The sequence below is a fragment of the Pipra filicauda genome, unplaced genomic scaffold, assembly GCF_003945595.2.
Source record: "Pipra filicauda isolate LSUMZ 115617 unplaced genomic scaffold, ASM394559v2 scaffold22_size4397567_pilon, whole genome shotgun sequence".
Classification (NCBI taxonomy): domain Eukaryota; kingdom Metazoa; phylum Chordata; class Aves; order Passeriformes; family Pipridae; genus Pipra; species Pipra filicauda.
In genome coordinates, this window is record NW_024104343.1 from 3,886,809 (window position 1) to 3,906,333 (window position 19,525).

The 19,525-nt window shown below is 38.4% G+C and overlaps 2 protein-coding genes and 1 long non-coding RNA gene across 4 annotated transcripts in view; 1 reads left to right on the top strand and 2 right to left on the bottom strand.

Moving 5' to 3' along the window:
- Window positions 1-6,222, bottom strand: part of GUCY1B1 (guanylate cyclase 1 soluble subunit beta 1) — a 43,008-nt gene extending 36,786 nt beyond the window's left edge. The window contains exons 1-2 of one of the 2 annotated variants that reach the window (XM_039381528.1): window positions 6,137-6,222; window positions 5,782-5,855 (exon numbers count right to left, since the gene is read on the bottom strand). Coding sequence is in view for 1 of the 2 variants with exons in the window: in XM_027739563.2 (XP_027595364.1) it covers window positions 5,782-5,855; window positions 6,137-6,139 (77 nt within the window). In the remaining variant the exon portion in view is untranslated. The remainder of the gene's footprint in view (window positions 1-5,781; window positions 5,856-6,136) is intronic. The other variant, XM_027739563.2, reaches the window with a different exon arrangement.
- A 146-nt stretch (window positions 6,223-6,368) lies between these two features.
- On the top strand, window positions 6,369-9,911 carry LOC120323291. Its single transcript, XR_005563613.1, has 3 exons — window positions 6,369-6,444; window positions 8,396-8,504; window positions 9,855-9,911. It is a non-coding gene; the product is annotated as an uncharacterized LOC120323291 (long non-coding RNA).
- Window positions 9,912-13,482: 3,571 nt separating this feature from the next.
- GUCY1A1 (guanylate cyclase 1 soluble subunit alpha 1) overlaps window positions 13,483-19,525 on the bottom strand; it is a 34,752-nt gene continuing 28,709 nt past the window's right edge. Inside the window, exons 7-9 of the mRNA XM_027739553.2 lie at window positions 18,960-19,103; window positions 16,645-16,799; window positions 13,483-14,535 (exon numbers count right to left, since the gene is read on the bottom strand). Coding sequence (XP_027595354.1) covers window positions 14,334-14,535; window positions 16,645-16,799; window positions 18,960-19,103 — 501 coding nt within the window. The 3' untranslated portion in view covers window positions 13,483-14,333. The remainder of the gene's footprint in view (window positions 14,536-16,644; window positions 16,800-18,959; window positions 19,104-19,525) is intronic.

A 19,525-nucleotide genomic window follows, 5' to 3' on the forward strand; every position in this document is an offset into this window, starting at 1 on the left:
TCCAAGTCTGTCCCCTATAAAAAAATATCAAATATATTCTTAAAGCTGTTTCATATTTATTTAATATTGTTTATTTATATTATTTACTGTTTTGGAATGTAACTAAAATATAATTAATCAGAATATCACATCCTGTTAATGAAAGTCAGTGGAGGACATTTTTTACATGCATAAATTCATAAAAGCATTTCCCTCTCCTGACTTAAGCAGTCAACCTGCACAACACTGATATACCTAATTGCTAGGAATGCATCTGAAAATGTACCCAATATACATGCATTCTTAAAACACCTACATTTTACTGCAAAAGCCACACTGAGTCACTAAAGTCTATGCTAACCTTTGCCAACAGGATGCAGAAGTTTCTGTGTCTGTTTAGTTTTCTAAAGGCAAATGACAGCCCTGCAGTTTATCTCACTCCCCCAGATTGTAGAGTTTTCTACCACTTCAGTTGAACCCAATTTTAAACTGAGTAGAGAAGTTTTTCACTTTATTTTTCCACATTTCATCAGGATAATTTCTCAATCCTCAGTGTTTCACCATTTTAACCTTAACAGAAGACTTACAGGAAAAAAAAAACTTCAAAGAGACAACTAGCCTGGAGCCTTGGTAGGTTGTAATCTGTGAAACTTGGGGGAGAACAAAAATTTCCTTCCTCATAGGACAATCAGTTGACTTTTTTCTCTTCCTTCATGTGTGCTTCAAGATCATTGGGTCCATGTAAAGTTTGTGTCACTCCGCAGCTTCTCCAGACCTGGAGTCTTGGCAAGTGTAGACACCATATGCCAGCCTAACCTTCAAAAGGAGTATAAAACAAGGTAAAGGCAGGATGATGCCTTAACTCTACCTTAAGCATTGAGCACCAGGAAAATGAGACTGTTTTGTGGGGACTTGTACCATAAAGACAGAAGGAAGATGAAGACTGCAGATGACAAGTTGTGCCATTTCATTTCCTAAATCCAGACATTTCATGTACCTGTGTGGGAATACTAATTTACTCTACGGGATTGTGATGAAGCATTTTAATGCATTTCTTAATAAGATATTTGAGTTCCCATTCATTTTCTTGGCAATATGTTTGAACGTGTCACAGTTTGAGCATCTAACCTGGCCTCAATTCAGATTTAGGGGCCCATGGGAAAATTCTGTATTCATTTAATCAGACACAGAAGGATAGTGTTGGAAAACACAGGATAGATGATTGTGTACATATTCCCTCCTGACAATGCTCTAGCTCCCACATATCGATCTGGAGCTGTTTCAAGAAGCCACCCCTGTTAATGCTTGTTACACAATTAAATCTTTAGACTCGCTGAATGGAGTTCAGAATTTCACATATACAGCTGTTCAGCTCAGCCACATGTGATACCTGTTGCAGAAGAGCTCAGATTTTATCATGATAGAGACCCCTTTTAAAAATGTATTACCATATACCATAAAAATATGCCCAACACAAAAACATACTAGTGAAGACAACTTCTTAAGCCTTGGAAACTTTTATTTATTTTTAAAATGTGAGTAATCTCTCTGTGTTGTCTAGGACAGGTACATAGACAGTAATTCCACAAACACTAATTAGGATCAAGTTCACATGCTACCCTTATCACCCAGCAGTACAAATTTGACCTTAAACAGACATGAGTACAGAATTGCACGTATGTGGGAATGGTCAAGCCTGACAACTTCCAGTTTATGTCAGCTAGCGTTTATGCTGGCTGCAGAGGACTTGAAGATATCTAATGCCAAAGGAATCTTGAGAACCACCCTTTCAAGCCATTGCAACCATGGCCACACAATCTGAAATAGTCCTCTGGATGTAACAGTGACAAAATAAGGGATTTGACAGAGGTTTTCTCTTAAGCAGGGAAGGAACAAATGCAAAGTGTCTTCTCAGCAAAAATGTGGCTAACAGCTCTAAGGAACAGTTTATTTGCTAATAACTCTTTGCAGAGCTAGTGAGTGCTGATCAAAGAAGTCTGTTTCCATGTATTCTGGGTCCTAAGTCTCCCCTTCCAAGGACTGAAGAAGTGAATAACAACGAGCAATGTAGAGGGAGCTTACAAGTGCCAGTAAGCACAAGAAATTACTATGCTGATCACCTTCACTTCCCACTAAGAAAAATCTGCTACTGCAGAATTCAGCAACTACAGGACTTTCCTCTTGCTCCCTCTCGCTCATCCAGCTTTGCTAAATCCCTCTAATGATTCCAGGGCTTCATCACAAAAAGAACTGTCTGCAAGTTCAAATTCTCAATTCCATGAGTGGTAGCCAGAGAAAAAGCAAGGAGAAAAAAATTTTTGAGACTTTCCTGTTGAGAAATTGAGTAAAGGTTCCACAAATCAAAATTAACTTTCACTGCTTATATGCCAGGTTTCTTCATGTTATTTTGAATTCAGCCTATTTGGGATCCAGAAAGTTGGTTCAAAAATAAAGGGCTTTGAATCACTCTGTGTTTCAAGCATTTTAATTCTAGTTCTTTAGCAAAACCAAGCCATATATCAAAGTATATACTGCAATATTTCCCCCAAGCTTCATTGTAAAGGCTGCGTGATGTGTAAAAAAAGTCCGTTATCTAGTTATGATTTGTTTTTAAAGTGGATGAAAAAAAACATGGAGCCTAACTTTCCCAAGAATTCCACTCTGGGGAATTTAAAAACAAAATCAGTATGTATCTTTTTTTGACAGATCGTAGTTTCCTAAGAACATGGAAAAATTAATGAAAAAGCAGAAACAGAGACTTGAAGTCATCATTCTGACTCAGATAACACCACTAAGTGATGGCAATGAAAACACCACTCTTAAGAGCATCAAATTCAACTGTTTGGACTTCCAAATTCTATATGTAAGAACTTCATCCAATGTCACTTTTGACCGAAGAAGTTACAGAAGTGTTTTCATGCTTCAGATGGAGCATACCCTTTCAATTCAGTATTTAACTTTTTTGAATGTATTTTTGTTGAAGAATGACCTGTTTTCATTACTCCAGTTTATTCAGTTCTATGTTTTCTTTTACCTTCTATCAATATTAAGTACAAATTCACCCACTGGCATTTGAGAATCACTCAGCAATCACAACCCACCACTCTGCTGATTCACATCTCTGGAGTGAGTTCAGAGAGAACAAAATAGCAGTATGTGATCAGATCAAAAAAAAGCTTAGATAAATTTTGTGCTGAACTACCCAGAGGCCTTTCTGCTTCACAAAAATGCTGATGTAGTATTGCAAATTCAACTACACTAATAGTGCAAAGTTCCTCTCAATTTTTTTTAAACAGCCAAAGACTGTTGACTTCAACAATTACTTCTGCAGTCATGAGTGATTCAACTGATTCCACTCAGCATGCCACAACACTGGTCTGTATCTTCCTGTTGTTTTCTAAATGACTGACAATTCTAACAAAGCCTTTGCAAGAAGTTTGTATTTACCTATAAAAGATTAAACACCCAAACTCTTCCATAACATCTCTGTAAGTGCACTAAAGGAACCAAAAGTACCTAAAAATTTAGTGGCTATCAGTGGACCCTGTACCATTCCTTAAATCAGCACCAACTATAATCTGTTACAGTGAAATATACAGGGGTTAGTTTATTGGTTTCTAAACGCAAGGATACATTAGTTTTTAAACTAAATCCTGCTGAACAAATACCCTGTTGTGAATGCCTTTTCCATAAGGAACTATGGCAGCTGTTGCATATACGTCAGCTCCTTCTTGCAGCTCACGTTCCATTTGTCTGTTTGGGTGGTGTCATGCTACAGTTTCCTTTCAGAAAGCCATCTTCTCTGTGAGCTAATGGCAGAGCCTACCTGCTGGGCTGCTACAGGACACAAATGTTTCTCACATGAAGAACAGAAACAGGACATACCAGCTTCCCGAATTTTCATAGCCGACCTTAGAAAAGTATTTTGCATCTTCCTAGTAAATTTGTCCAAAACGTTAAATGAGTAACACTCCTCATAGGCTTTAGTTATCCTCAGTATTCTTTTAGTTGTTTGTAAAATCTTAAGAGATAGGATGCATCAGGAATAATAGCTGGGTTTTGACAGTCTGACAGTTTTCTTGCATTAGAAGATGAAACTTTGTACCCTCTCTGATGGATTGATCTTAAATACAAATTCTTAGCAGTGGGTAATCTGGAAAAAGGCATCTTGGTAAGGGATGACATGCCAAGAAAGAGTGAATATTTATTATTATATTTTATACATGTTATAATTTTCATGGAAAATTATGCATGTGTCACTATTTTATTTTATTGTCCCATAACTTACATGTCATTTAAAAAAATCAAATTATAAGAATTCAAAATAGATCAGTGTGTTTAGATAAGGTATGTAAGAAAAATAAATACCTCACTTGCAGCACAAAACTGTGTGGCATTCACTTAACACTCACCTATGTTATCCACAGAACTGCATTTGCAAACAGTAACTTATAGACTGTCAGGGATCACTAGAACAATGAACACCTGCTGAACCACAACTGTGGACTCACCTTTGGTGATTTTAAAGACTCAGCTAGACAAAAGTCATAGCTGAGCCCCAATCTAGTCCCAGTAACCATGCAGGCTGGAACAGAAACTGGACTAGATGACCTCCAGAGATGCCTTCCAAAGAGCATGTCTATAATTCTGATTTCATGGTAGTGTGTAAGATTACCACATTCCTAAGGAACAGTTTTATGAAGAGAATGTGTCACGGTAATAAAAATCTCACAGTCAAAAGCTGTCCTTTAACTCTGAAAATTGTATTAGGACAACAGCAATATATTATAACATTGACATCGACACTGACATATTAAAATTGGCCCAAAATAAATGGGAAAGAGGGATACAGAAGGTGGCATCCAGTTGAAAGAAGACCACTTTCTCCAAGTTGGATAATTGACTTTTCCCTTAAACATACAATATCAAGAGATCACATTAAATACTTTCTTCTGACTACTTAGTTACCTAAAGCCTTATGAAGTAAGCTTACAACTTTGTAAGCTTTTAGGTCTTTTTAAAAATATTTCTTTTGGTTTTGCCCAATTATCAATATTACCATATTTATGGTAAATAGAATTTTGTTTACATTACTTATTTCAAACTTTTTGCGCAATCTCACAATTCATCAAAGGTTTAAAGTCAAGGCAGTCAGCTCCCTAGAAAAACATTATACTGCCAGAAAAGCAAGGGTTGAGCATAACAGATCAGGTTCAAGAGATGAAAGCCAAAAATCATACTTATACTTACATTCTTATACATATTTCTCTGTATAATCAGTGACTTTTTTTAATTTCAAGCGAGGACATTACCAAAATCTCACACTGGTTTTAGACCGCGTTTATTAGCTAAACGCTGTATTTCAGCTCCTTCAGGGATGCGAAGGGATGCAACTGTTGCGTGGTTCACCTGGTGGCCGGATGCAAGGACGGGCATATCCGCGGCTTCAGGGCGTTTTGCCCGCACATTATTTCTGCCACTTAGTCCGCACAACCCAGGGAACCGCGGGGATCAACGCCATCCCCGCTGCGGCTCCTGGAGACCGGGAAAGGTGGAACCAGACGGGCCTTGGCGGCATTAGGAGAGGCCGAGAGGGGACGAGGCGCGGCAGGAGCCGCTCTGGTCCTGTCACGGCTGCGGGACAAGCCGCGTCCTGGGCACCGCTGCCGGCCCGCTGCCCCGCCCGGACTCGCGGCCAACAGACAGACAGGCAGACACACACGAACAGACACACATACATGCACAGACACACACACACACGCACAGACACAGACAGACACACAGACAGACACATATACTTACTTGATGTCCTCCCAGACGGCGGGGCCGTAGTTGCGGATGACGAGCAGCTCCAGGGCGTGATTGACGAAGCCGTACTGCGGGCAGGGCGAGGCGGCGGCACGGTCAGGCACAAGAGCCCCTTCTCGCGCCCCGCAGCATCCCATCCCACCCTTCCCACCACCCCGGTGGGAAGCGATCCCACCACGGGAAACATCACCCCCATCTCCCCCCGAAACAAAGGGCTGGGGCCCGGCTTCCCGCTTTCCAAGTGGATTCAGCCTCTTCCCTCCCACCATGGGCCCAGGCCTGGGTAAGGCGGACGCCCCCCAGCCAGCCCCAGTGTCCCGGGTCGGGAGTGCGGCCGGGCGGAGCTCACCATGGTGGCGGTGCCGGTGCCGGTGCCAGTGGTGCTGCCGCCGCCGCGAAGCAGAGCCTTGGCCCCGCCGCCTCACCGCCACCCCCGGCCCCGCCGCCCCGAGCGGCACCGCCGGCAGCCAATGGAGAGCGTGGCCGCTGTTCTAGGAGCCAATGACGAGCGCGGCCTCTGCGCTCTCTCCCAATCAAGAGAAGGGGCGGGACTGCGGGAGGCGGTGGGGGGGGCGGGCGCTGGCCTCGGGCCGGCACCGCCCGGAGCGGAGCGGGCAGTGCTGCCCGCGCCTATCGCGGGGCCCGGGCGTCATCCAGGTAATCCAGGTGCCTGGCACCTTCCTGGTGGTTGGGTAGGTACCCAGGGTGTGCTCGCTCTGGTGTCACTGCTCTTTGCAGTGGGTGCCTTCGCAGGAACAGAAACGCTTCCTCGGTTGTTTCATATACCACTGCAGCCACTCAACTCTTAGGAAGATAAATGCCTCCTAAAAAGTGAAGAATCCGAGGGACAAAATGACCGCAGATATTTCTGCCCTGCACGTTCATTTTTCAAAAGATGCTGAAGTTGAAAGCATAATAATGAGTGATCTCAGTAATGGGAGTTTTCTTGTGTATTATTAAGTCCCTGTCAGTAGCCACTGTGAATAAACACTGCGTTCTATCAGTAACCTGCTGCAGATGGATTCCTAAAGGGTTCTCTAAGTAAGGTATGATCCTTACAACAGGATTTTTTGAGTAGAGGATTACTGACAATATGCCAAGGACAGTTCAGAAATAACATAATGTCATCATATGTTATCCTATACATGGAACAAAAAAAGATAGTGCAGCACTTGAAAAACCCATATAGTTTAAAGCCCTTTGTACCATCAAAAGACCTCGCCTCAGTGTATGAAATAAAAATTCTAAAGAGACTACTGATTTTTATTTTCTTGGCTTGCTTAAAAAGAATAAAAATATATTAAAGAGATAATTAGTTTATCTAGGACGATTATAGGATGAGTACCTGGTGGCCTACTACTGTAGCAGCTCTTGGGCAGAGACCTTGCTACATGAAGGCACTAAGCCACAGACACCAACCAATCCAAATGGATTCTAGATGTAAGTAAAATTACAGAAGTTCAGACCTTAGTAAGATAAAGGAAGTTTAAATTTTGAACTGTTCACATACTTCTTGGGAAAAAAAATGAAGTATGTATGTTGGAAATTCCATGTAAGTAAGTTAAAAAATGACACCATATAAAATCTTTTGAAAATTCATCTATTGCCTGGTAAACTTTTGAATCTGTGTTAATATCTGTTAAAAATTCTTCTAAGTGAGATAGACATTAGAAATTTGGCAAAGTGATCTCGGTAGACATTGCAAGAAAGCAGAGGGAAACCCTGCTGTTAGGTCATGTAGGCACAATAATGAATTCTACTTAGTTTAATACATTCCAAATCTACTGGGAAAACCAATTTTAGATTTTTTAAAAGAATGACCAAGCACAAAAGCTTCTATATAATCTGTTAAAAATCATAGAAGTAATATGCTTATTTTGTAGGGAGGAAAGGAAATATTTAGATAAATTAACCAAACTACTGGTTAAATATATCTGTGTAGAAAACCAAACAAAAATTGAATAGATGCAAATCTCTAAAAATCTCTTCAATTTTCAAGAAACTGGCAACAGAGATAATGTCATAAATCATGGTGCTGAAACCAAACCAAAGGCTATATTTTCCTATAGCTGAGGAGTGGTCAGTTTTCACCAATTAACTAAGATTTGAGTACATCAGGTCATTTTCTACTTTTTCTATTTGGTAGAAAGTAAATTTTGGGAAAATAGGAAAACATGCCCTACAATACAAAGTTGTAGTTCTCTATTGAGAATCGGTGTAAAAACCATCCTCATTCTTCATAGGTTTCAAGGGAATCCACTTGCTCGGTCTGTTTATGGGGTGAGCCCTTGTGCTCATTAAATATTAGAGAGATTACCATGAAATTCTTTTTGGATATGGTTTTCAGAAAGTAGATTATCCTGTCAATTTTGTGTACCTGAGTGACATTTTTTTCAAAAGTGCTACAAAGGTCAAAATTGCCTTAGACAAGTATGAAATTGCCTTTCGTCTTCGGAGTTTGGTAGCTTGCATTTGCAAGGTGTTCTTGTGATTAACCGATTGTAATACAAATGGAAGTTCTAGTCAAGGTGAGATTTGTAAAATGTGAAGTGACAACAGCATGGGAGGAGTTAAAGTAGATAGTGATTGATTTAGTTTTCTAAAACAGGGATGCCCTTTCAAAAGTTTTGAAGATGCTGAATTAAAGAATTTAACGAAGTGATTTGCTGAGAGGGACAAGCTTCCATTCCCGATGCCTGCTGAATCAAGACTATCTGGTAGGTCTTAGGCAAGATTTGGTTTCAACTAAAGGAAAGGGTCCAAGTCAATAAGATAAAATACATGTCAGATTAAGCTGTTAGTACTGAGCTGTGTTTTCAAGGCCCAACCCTGTCAGTACCAGGACTGTTAGGTCACATGCATTATGCACATCACACAACAATTTGGACTGTATCTGATGCACTTCCATAAAGCCTGAAGTTTATTCCACTGTAGCACACAATCATATTCCCATTTGGGGACCCTCATGCACTAGGTACTGCTCAAGACCTACTGCCTAGCTGCTTTTTGGTATTCAGGAGTGAGAGAGTAGCTGTGGCACTAGATACAACTGGGACGTGCATGGGATGGAATGCTGATGAGAAAGGAGCCTTTTAGACAGTGTTTTTTGTAACAGAATTCCTACCAGACAAATTTGCCTCTTTGTGTTCCCCTGAACATATTTCTCAGGAAGAGCCTCCTGCACTGGCCATAAAAAAGGCAAGAGTTGCAGTCAGTGATTACAGCTGAAAAACAACTGCTATACATTTTAAGTGGTGTTTTATTTTAACATGTTTCTTCCTGATTTGAGATGCTGACTTGATCTGGCAATTCCTGGTGAGATCCATGAAAGCAAAAAGTAACATAGGATCCTTTATGCCGTGTGAAAGGGCAGTTGCTGAGACAATAACTTTGGGAAACCACTAGCTGGCCAAGAACATCTGCATTCAGCTTAATATGGTTTGTGTTAATACACAAGCACTATAAAACAAAGGAGGCATTTTAATAAGTTGCATTTTTTACTTTGGACTTTGCTTTAACAGTTCATTTTGTTACTGTAATCCTGAATAAAAACGCTACCTTATATGGTATTGCTGGATTCCACTTACTGAAGAGGGAGTTACTTTGTTGACATTGGATTGAATTATGGGTATTTTCTAATTAAATTTCAAATCATAATGGTCTGAGACTTGACATCTGGAATTGTCATAATACTACTTACCAGATGCAGAAATACACTCTTAAGATCACTTCAGCAAGATTCATTATTTTTAATGTACCACTATACACTGATTTACTATACCATTACATTCATTTTTCAATACTGGTATTGTCAAGCTAGGAATGAAACAGCCCTCAATATGTCCATGCTGTTCTGTAATGCAGTAACATGTATATTTGAGAAACTGAGCACTCTGTTGCATCCTCCTGTAAGAGGAATGTAATCTTAGCCATGTGGAGCAAACTAATAATATATCCAGATCTTCCCTAACATCATCTGCAATCAGTGGAAAGACTCCTATTCATTTTTACATGCTTGTATTCCAAAGCCCCTGGTAACGCATTTGTCCTTGATATTTCTTTGGCAGGTTTTGTTCTGGCTGAAAAATCAGGAGAGAGGAAATGTATCTATGACTTAATCTACCTCTTTTCATATCCTTGGGATGTTACTGCATGCATTCTCTCAGTTACTTCCCATTATGTGCTGTGTGTGCAGAATGTGCATGTAAACATGGTGTTTGTTTGCTGTAGTTGCACAAAAATTTGTAACTTTGTACTGCTCAGAAGATGAGAAACAATTTTAGCACAGATCTTCAAAGGATGCCTTATAATGGGACTGCAAAGCAATGTGCTCATTTACATTTATATTAGGAAACCGCTGGTTCGACTTTGCTTTCAGCATCAAAAGTCTGCTGAAGCAGATGAGACACACAACTTTATAAGGTTGTTTACTTTGTTTCAGATTCTTTCACAGTTTATTATTTCTTTGACTGGCTCTCCAGCTTCATGTTCCAGCCTAACTGCATATTTAACATTCAGATCCTTCTGTTTGTGCTCAGGAGAGTATGTATCTTTAAATGGTTGCATCTGGAACCATCTGGTTGCATCGAAGGTTTCAGAACCATCGATTATTTCCCATCTTTTATTTCTGCCTCAGTATCAGAGCAATGCTGAGTAATATAAGACAGTGACTTTTACTCTCCCTCTGTGCTCTGCAGAAAAGGTCTACCAGTGAACTCATGCAAATGGATTGGGAAGTTAAAAAAAAAATAAGCTTATATCTGATTATTTCCTTCCTATGCAGTTGTGAGCAGCCATACCATCAGAGTGGTTCTAGAGGTCTCTAAAGACTGTTGTGGCGCACATCTTGCAGATTTTAGAGGTAGAAAAGAAAGTCCCAGCTCTCATTTCAGAAATAGCCTCAGTTAAATTTGGTCCCTGCCAAGCTGGCTTATGATAAACTGGAGCAGGACTTTGAAAGCAACTCAGTACGTTGTACACCATATGGCAAATAGCCACAAAAGTTATTGCTTTTGCAGGAAACAAATCTCCCACTGCTTTTGCAGAACAATGAGCAGGCGTTAAAAAAAAACGGTAGCAGCTAGAGTAGCCTGGTAGGTTGTAGGATGGGTGGGGTTTGAAAAAGAGTCTCCTAGCCAAGATTCAAGAGCAATTCCCCTTAATTCTGATGGCTTTCGGTTGGAAATACTGATTTTGCCTCCTGTATTGCTTGTTGCAGCTGTTTCTGAAAAGATTGTGAAATAAAATTATGGGAGAAATAAACTGGGTTTGGGGGAGGTCTGAATTCTTCCTTCATAAGATTTCCTAGGAAAAAGTAGATCTGTCCCAGGGGCTCAATTATCTGTGCACTTCACTGTTTTGTTAGCTTGTGTGAGTTCGTTTGCTTTGGTTTTGCACAGCAGTTCAGTGAGAAAGAAAATATCACCTCCACGCTAATTGTACTTCCTCTGATACCAGCAGTGTGAATTTTTTTTCCAACATCTTCCTGGAATCTTACAGGTCATGCCTGAATGAAATCAAATTAGTTGAATTCTTTTGCTATAGCTTTCTCTTTAGCTGTATCACTGCTAAGATTCAAAGGACCCACTTTTTATTTATTTCAAGGGCCATTTACACCTCTTTGGCAAAGAAATTGCAGTGTAATAAAAATGTATCTTCCATCACAGTGTAAATGTGAATGGGAATCAGCCCCACAGAATCTTCATGAACTAATAAAATAAAATTTCAGATATAAAAAAAGTGTTTCTGGACATAATACTACGGTTTTTGTATATTTATGTAAATAACATTGCATAGTCTCTGAAGATTTCCACAATATAACACACTATAATACAAGATATCAAACAACTCTTTTATTTTCTTGCAAAATATCCCAGTATTGCATGGGTTAAATTGCCTTCCTTTTCTTTATCTCAACAATTTGCTTATTGGCTTTCTGATTCCTTTTTTCTTTTTCAACTGGATTTAATTTATGTGAAAAGATTAGTTAAAAAGTGAAAGGAATATTTTAGATCTAAGTGAAAAGATCAGTTAAAATAATTGTCCCTTATTAAATACATATTTATTCAGCAAAAAAACTTAAACAGAAGAACAGCTTCAGTGAAATCGAAATTCTTAAATTATACTTAAAGCTAAACAGACTTGTGGCTTTTTTGCAGAACTAGTCTGAACACAAGTACATTTTAAAGCACTTTTGTGAATTACTGTCTTAAATACATGTCTAAATCCTATTTACTTCACTGAGATTCAGGCATGTTGCTTTCTGTGTACACCTTACCAGAATTCTTCTCTGAAGGTTGACACCACTTAGGAAGGTGTCAGGAGCTGCCATGATAAACATCCTATTTAATGACAGATTTATACAGAATTTGGCCTTGAGCATGGCCATCGTCTAGTCCAGCAACTGTTCTTTTCTAGGGACAAAAGAAAATTCCCTCCTAAGCATCCCTCCTATTCAGTAGATCTGGAGAAAGAAATCCTTTTTATTTAAAAGCCTGTTTTTTTTTAACATTCAATAAAGGACAGTGATGGATATATTCATGCTGACCTCAGTCATTACTGGCTTAATACCATAAGCCTACTGAAGAGTCAGTCGTCAAATATTCCCACATTTTTATATCTGGGAGCACCGACATGGGACTGCTAGTAACCTCTAGGTATTTTTGTCAATTAAATAGAATTTTCTGACCAATATAATATTGCAAAGATCAAAATTTGCATAGTTCTTGTTTCCTTGAAATACTACTGTCAAAAATGCTACAGATATGCTGGCTTGTATACGTGTGTGTGCAATAGAGAAATATGTTTATATACGATACACAGACTTTCAGGTTCCATTTTTGTGTCACAGAATTATTTCTAAGCATCTTAGATGGATATAGTAGACCTCAAGCATTAGAAGGATTCAATATTTCAAGTTTTGTTCAAATGCTGCTTACAGGAAATCTGAATTGAAATACAGTTTTAAAATGTTCTTAATGCTAGACTCTTATAAGGACTTTTCTCAAGGCTCTGATGCTACATGTTCTGTATGAGTTTCTACCACAAAATAGCAGGATAAAATGGTATATTGAGCTTCAGAATGTACCAGTCAAGATCAGAAAATTAATAAAATGGCACCTTAGTCTAATGTAATTGCTCCCTGTAAATATTCAGAAAGCAAAATCTGATTTAGTGACAAGTAGCTTGAAGAAAGACTTTTATGGCTTGATATGCCAAACACCCAGTTTAAGAGTTTAGAATAATAACTAATAATATTTGATACTACTGGAAATAGTAGTGTGTGTAAGCTCTGCAATTCTCCAGCCCGCAGTTGGGATTACACTGTACGGCACAGAGGAATTTCCGGGCAGATGGATCTGCTACTTACAGATCAGACAGAATCCTAAATGCACAACTCTTTAACTAACTCTATTCTGCCAGAACCAGAGGCAGACCCTTTAGAGTTCTTCATTCATTTTCCATCATCCACAACAAAAAAGCTTGTACTGTAGTAATATTAATCTTTGTATATATGTTCCTATGTTTTAAAGCATTTCTGCTCACTTGAAGATTCTCCTGGCAAGTTTAAAGTGAGCATATGATAGGCCATTCCATAACATGTCATACCCCACATTGCATCCTTGAATAAGGATCATAGCTTTAAGCTGGTGTGCTTCTGTTCCATTTTATACAGTCTAACTGGAATTTCCTTTCTAAGCAAACATTCCAAATCATGTTTTATTATACTTCTGTTAAAACATTTCAAATTTAAATGACAACAAGAAGAAAACATTTATTGCTGTAATACATAATAACAAGGGGATATTTTTATTTTTAAGTATTTTAAAAACCCTAAGAACTAAAATAGTTTGATGATTACAGACTTTAGTATGTGATTATACAGTGTTTTAATCTATATTAATTTTATACACAAAATAAAGTTCATGAAACAGTAAGCGGCAACTCTGCTATGCATGTTTATTAGCTACAATTAGCAGCCTGATCCAGAAAATGCTGAGCACCCTCATAATTTGACTCCAGTCAGTGTGAGAAGATGGTCAGCAACTTCTAGGATGGGGCCCAAATGATGCACTGGGAGGAGTATGTGATAGCAATGACACTATTTTAATGGACATTTTCTTATGGAATCTCTAAGAAAATACATTTTAATAGTCATTGATAAGCACCAGCTCACAACACTGCATGTGGCTGCATCACTTGCACATTACATTTCCTGACAAACTGCATATACAATACATCTAGAATTCTCAGTACAGAGAGAACTGAGTTATTACGTAGCACTAACAAATTACCACAAGGAAAATACAGTTTATAGTAGCATTTCCAACTGTGAAGCTGCAACATTACTTTAGTGACTATGTTCCTTATGCAAAGGAAAAATAAAAAGTAGTCAGTGACATACTTGCTGAAATTTTAATACTGGCTTTCAGGTGTTAACGATCTAAAGTGCTTGCATGTTTCATACAGTTTTAAAAATTTTCAATTTATACAAAAAAAAATCCAAATATTTATAAATTTATTCTATACATTTCTGAATGTACAATTTAGTCTATTCCTGTTTCCTCACCCAAAAAATTGGCATTGCCATCTCCCAAATCTCTCTTTTGAAACCAAGTCTGTGAGTTTGTTCCTTGAATATAAGCATCCAGAAAGTAGCAAATTCCAGGGATATCACTGGGAAAATTTGGTGGAAGCTCTTCTCTTGAGCGGGGTGTGAACACAAATCCTGGATATTCCTTTAACAACCTAGAACAAAAATTAATCATCTTGATTAAAAATGAATCAGTCACTATTAAGTGCAGACATTAAATAATTCTTTATGTATGGCAGGGCAGAATCCAAATTAATCTTTATATGTTATTTACTGAAAATATAAAAAGATACTGTTTATTTGGTAACCTATAAACTTGTGCATCAGTGCGAGTAGAAGTATCACCTCTTTTTTTGTCTTGTCAATGTTTTGCATGTAGGAGCTATGTTTGTTGTAAATATTTTCAAAGATGGTTTAGTGCTGAAAACTAGCTCACGTCTGCACATCAAAGGCACCATAATTAATGTTTCAAAGAATGAAATACTGTAAAACTTATTAATTAAACTAATCAGATCCTTCTACCAATTCTAATATTTTTGCTTTTTCACAGGTTGAGACAGAGATTGCTAATCTGCAGGATAAATATTGATAACTGGTATCTAAACTTTTAAACAATTACTGCAATATACCGGAGTTGTTCAAGATGCCATAATGTTATCAATATGTGTTTAGAATTGGTGAATGAATCAAAAGAAAAAAACACCAAATAAAAAGAACATCTTCATCACTCAGGAAAAAAAAGAAACACAACTATAATAACAACAGTTTACCTGTTAATCAAATTGCCTACTTTCTAGGCACTCAGAGATTTATATTTTTTTCAACAGTATACTAATTTCAAATATTCTCTGGAGATGAATACACAGGCATGCAGAAACCTACTTATGCCACCAGTTATAGGCAAGTCTTGTGTGGACAAAGTGTCTAATGGTTTTAAAAAAAGACCGTAGTCAGTATTATTTAAAATGATTTTACATACAGGGATGGAAAAACAGTCACTGTGGGCCAGCACTGTTCTTCTGACATACATAAGCACTGGCAAGGCTAATGCTATCTCTGTGTTTTTAGAGTGCATAATCAAAAAGGTTACTTTCTGTGTGCTCTAATACCTGTGCTACTTTTTCTAAATCACCTATACAAGATAATCTAAAGCTTGGCACCCTTTATGTCACACAGCACATGCTGCAGGGGATGTCAGGATCCTGTGCCAAATTCTCTGTCTGACGCTGGACACAGAATCTTGCCACAAGGCATTATCAGATACATGGCAGTGAGTACAAGCTGTGTAGAAACAACAGACTACAGCCCAGGCTACACTTGAGGTAGCTGAGCTTCCTTAAAATGTAGAAAATAATTTATAATATTTCTGGTTACTTTACCCAGCCAGCCATATCACTTTTGTGTTAGTAGATTCACTCTCTACAGTACATTCTTATAAAACTTTTGGCCACTCTGGAAGAAACAATAATCTCTGTCAGAGCAGTGGCATAAAATTCAAAACAGTTTCCTATTGTCTTGCCTGGCATCTATAAGACATTATTACTTGGCCATGAACATGTTGCAAGGTGATTTTGAAGTACAATTAAACAGATAATACAAAGAGAGTGTTAGGTTTAAAGGACAAAGGAAAGATGCTGTATTTCCCATGGGAGAGTCTGCTAGCTGTCTGCATAACCACAGAGTTCACATTACTAAAAATATCTGAGTGGATAAATGGTACAACCTTAAGTTCCATACTAAAAGTGTTAAACTGAATTGGTGATCAAGACCTGTGTAAGCTAAACACCGGCATGGTTGACTCATTGCAACCTAATAATTCATCTTTCCTAACCAAAAGAGAATGACAATGTGTAGAGTGATGTTTAACAGTTCTTCAGTGAGGTTGTTACTTTCAAGGGCATCTGCAGCCAGTTTGGCATCCAGTTCACAGTGAAAGCTCAAAGAAGAGCAAACTATATGAGAGAAGAAGGAAAAAAAAGCAACACATATACAGCTGCGGGGTAAAAAGCAAAATTGGTCCAGACAGTCCATTTATTTTAAATGTAAGATCTGAAAAATAAGTATCAGCTGTTCTGTTTCACATTTTTTCTTGCTACTGCTGGTTGAATTCTGCCTACTAATAACTGCGGTGCATTCATGAGCAGTCAGATAAAAAGAGAAAAAGGAAAATAAATAGCAGTGCTTCAGGGAAATAAAAAAGAAAAAGAAGATAATGGACTACTACAGCAACTAGGTGCACATTTTACATATATCAAGCACTGTACCTGTAAGTTGTTGGGCTGACATTTATTTTTCTAGGTATACTGCAAGATTCAAACTTATTGGCAAGGGTTACATTATTTCCAAAAAGGCAGTAACGAGGCATTTTTACCCCAACAACTCCAGCAAAGACAGATCCAGAATGAAGGCCAATACGCATCTTTAAGTAAAAGACAGAAAACAGCATTATTAGGTAAAACAGGATGGGTAAGATCAGTTTTATAAATTCTTCCTCTATTAAAAAAACAATATAATGAGCTACTAATATACATTGATTTAGCACAGTCTCCTTAAAATATCTGTATTCTGGTCATCACTGCTCATGGAGAGGGAACTAGCTGAAGTTTATCTTGCATTGCATTTTTAGTAAATAATCCTCCCATATCAAAATATGCCTGTGAACTGCTGGTCTCTGTGGCAGTAAATTGATCTAGAAGCATCAGCAGGATGGCACTTGGATACTTTCTGGGAGGAATTACATGACACAATGTAAGACTGCTGACAGTTCATGAAGAGTACTTGCTTTGCTGTTCAGGTCAGAAGACAAGTCTTAGGGAATTGCAAAGACAGTATATCCTGCAGTTCCAACTGAACTCTGTTGACAAGGTCACACATAGATTAAATCCCAGTCCCAGATTACTGAATTTTCATAATTCAGTTAAAGAATTATTTAGGTTAGAAAAGACCTCAAACATCATAAAGTCCAACCAGTAACTGAGCACTGCCAAGTCCACTAAACCATGTCTCTAAGGACCACATCTACATATCCTTTAAATGTGTAGATGGTGACTCCAAGGATGGTGACTCCACCACTTCCCTGGGCAGTCTGTTCCAATGCAACCCTTTTCATTAAGAATGTTTTCCCAATATCCAATCTCAAAACCTTCTCTGGCAACACTTGAGGCCAATTCCTGTTGTTCTGTTTACCTGGGAGAAGAGACTGACCCCCAACTCATTCCAGCCTCCTTTTGGGTAGTTGTGGAGAGCAACTGAGCCTCCTTTTCTCCAGGCTAAACACTCCCAGCTTCTTCAGCTGTTCCTCATAAGACTTGTGCTCCAGAACCTTTACCAGCTCCTTACCCTTCTCTGGACACGCTCCAGCACCTCAATGCCTTTCCTGTAGTGAGAGGCCCTAAACTGAACACAGGATTCAAGGTGCAGCCTAACCAGTGCTTAGTATGGGGGGACAATCACTGCCCTAGTCCTGCTGGCCACACTATTGCTGATACAGGCCAGGATGACATTGGCCTTCTTGGCCACGAGGGCACACTGCTGGCTCATGTTCAGCTGCCTGTCAATCCAGCGATCAACACTCCCGCCCAACTTGGTGTTGCCTGTGAAGTGACTGAAGGATGCACTCGATCTCTTCATCCAGGTCACTGATAAAGATATTAAATAGAGCTGGCCCCAAAACAGTCCTGGGGAACCAACAGCAGTTGCAATATTTTGATATCTCTTTTTTTTAACTCATACTCAGATTTTTGACTTTTACTTAGCTGGTGCTGCTTTCTATGAGGTTTTTTGGTGGGTTTTTTTGGAGGTGTGTTCTTTTTCTCATGTGCATTATACATATGTAGACATGTTTTCTTCAGAACAGCATTCTGACACAATAATGGCATGATGCCAACAAGCTTGCATGTCTACTATGTGTGCTACTCTTTTCATATCAAAAGAATATCATATCATTATGAAGAAGTTGCAATTTCTAATTTTGAGTGTTAAAGCAGAAAAACCTGCAACAAAAGCAAAATCCACCCACAGAGCAAAGATGGCTGAATTCCTCACTGAAAGGAAGCCATAAATATAACTACCATTGAATCTAACAGTTGCTTTGACAGCATTAACACCATTATCTTATGGTAGTCGTTCAGTATCTGACTGTAAAACAAGAACTGTAATGGAATCATTTAAGATATCTGGATTACTACAATCAGAACATGTCTTTAGTCATTCCTATTCATAGATGCTACGTCAAAAAACATAGATGTCTAATTTTGAGAGAGGATTAGTAATTTCTTTAGAAAACAGAATATTCCATGCCACTGACAAATTTATTGCTGCTGAGACAAAAACTGTAGCATGTCAGATTGTACATACTGGCTTCACTGCATTAAAGTCTTTTGGGTTGATTTTCAGATCTCTGTTTCACCTGTACCTCACCACAAAACTCTCATTAACAGAATTAAAAAAGTCATTTGATTCCCCAAATTGTCTGAGTTGATGCAATGACGTGAAATTTCCTTGAGTCAAAACCTCAAAAAGCAACTAAACAAACAAAAATGCCCACTTTAACCATATAAAATACAATAAAATATATGACCTTGATAGGCTCTCCATGGGGAGACACCACCTCATCTGACAGTTCCATCATCTTCAGGGCCATCAGTGCTATTTGAACAGCATGTGTTTCACTTTCTTTGTGTAAGCCTCCAGCAACACAGTAGGCATCTCCAATAGTCTCAACCTAAAAGGCATATTTGTACCTTACTGTTAGACTGTGTGATACATATAAAAGAATAGTCTGACTTCAGTAAGAATTGTAGCTACATATTGACCAAGTTTTATTTTTCATGCAAACTTATCCTGGACAAATCCTTCAGTATCATGCAAAAGGAAAAAACTGCACAACTTATATTTATTGCTGGGCATAATTCTAAAATATTTTTCCTTGTTCATCTACTGTCAGGCACCCATAGCTATATTAAACACCTATTTATTCCAGATTCACAGTACTGTCATTGAAATTAAATTTTAAAATTAAAGTTTTGATGGGTTTCTCTCTTGGCTGCATGAACAGCTGTTTATATTGATTTTTTGTTGGGGTTTTTTGTGATTTATCTGTCATTTAAAAATGGTTTATGGCAAAATGATTATTGGACCTCTATT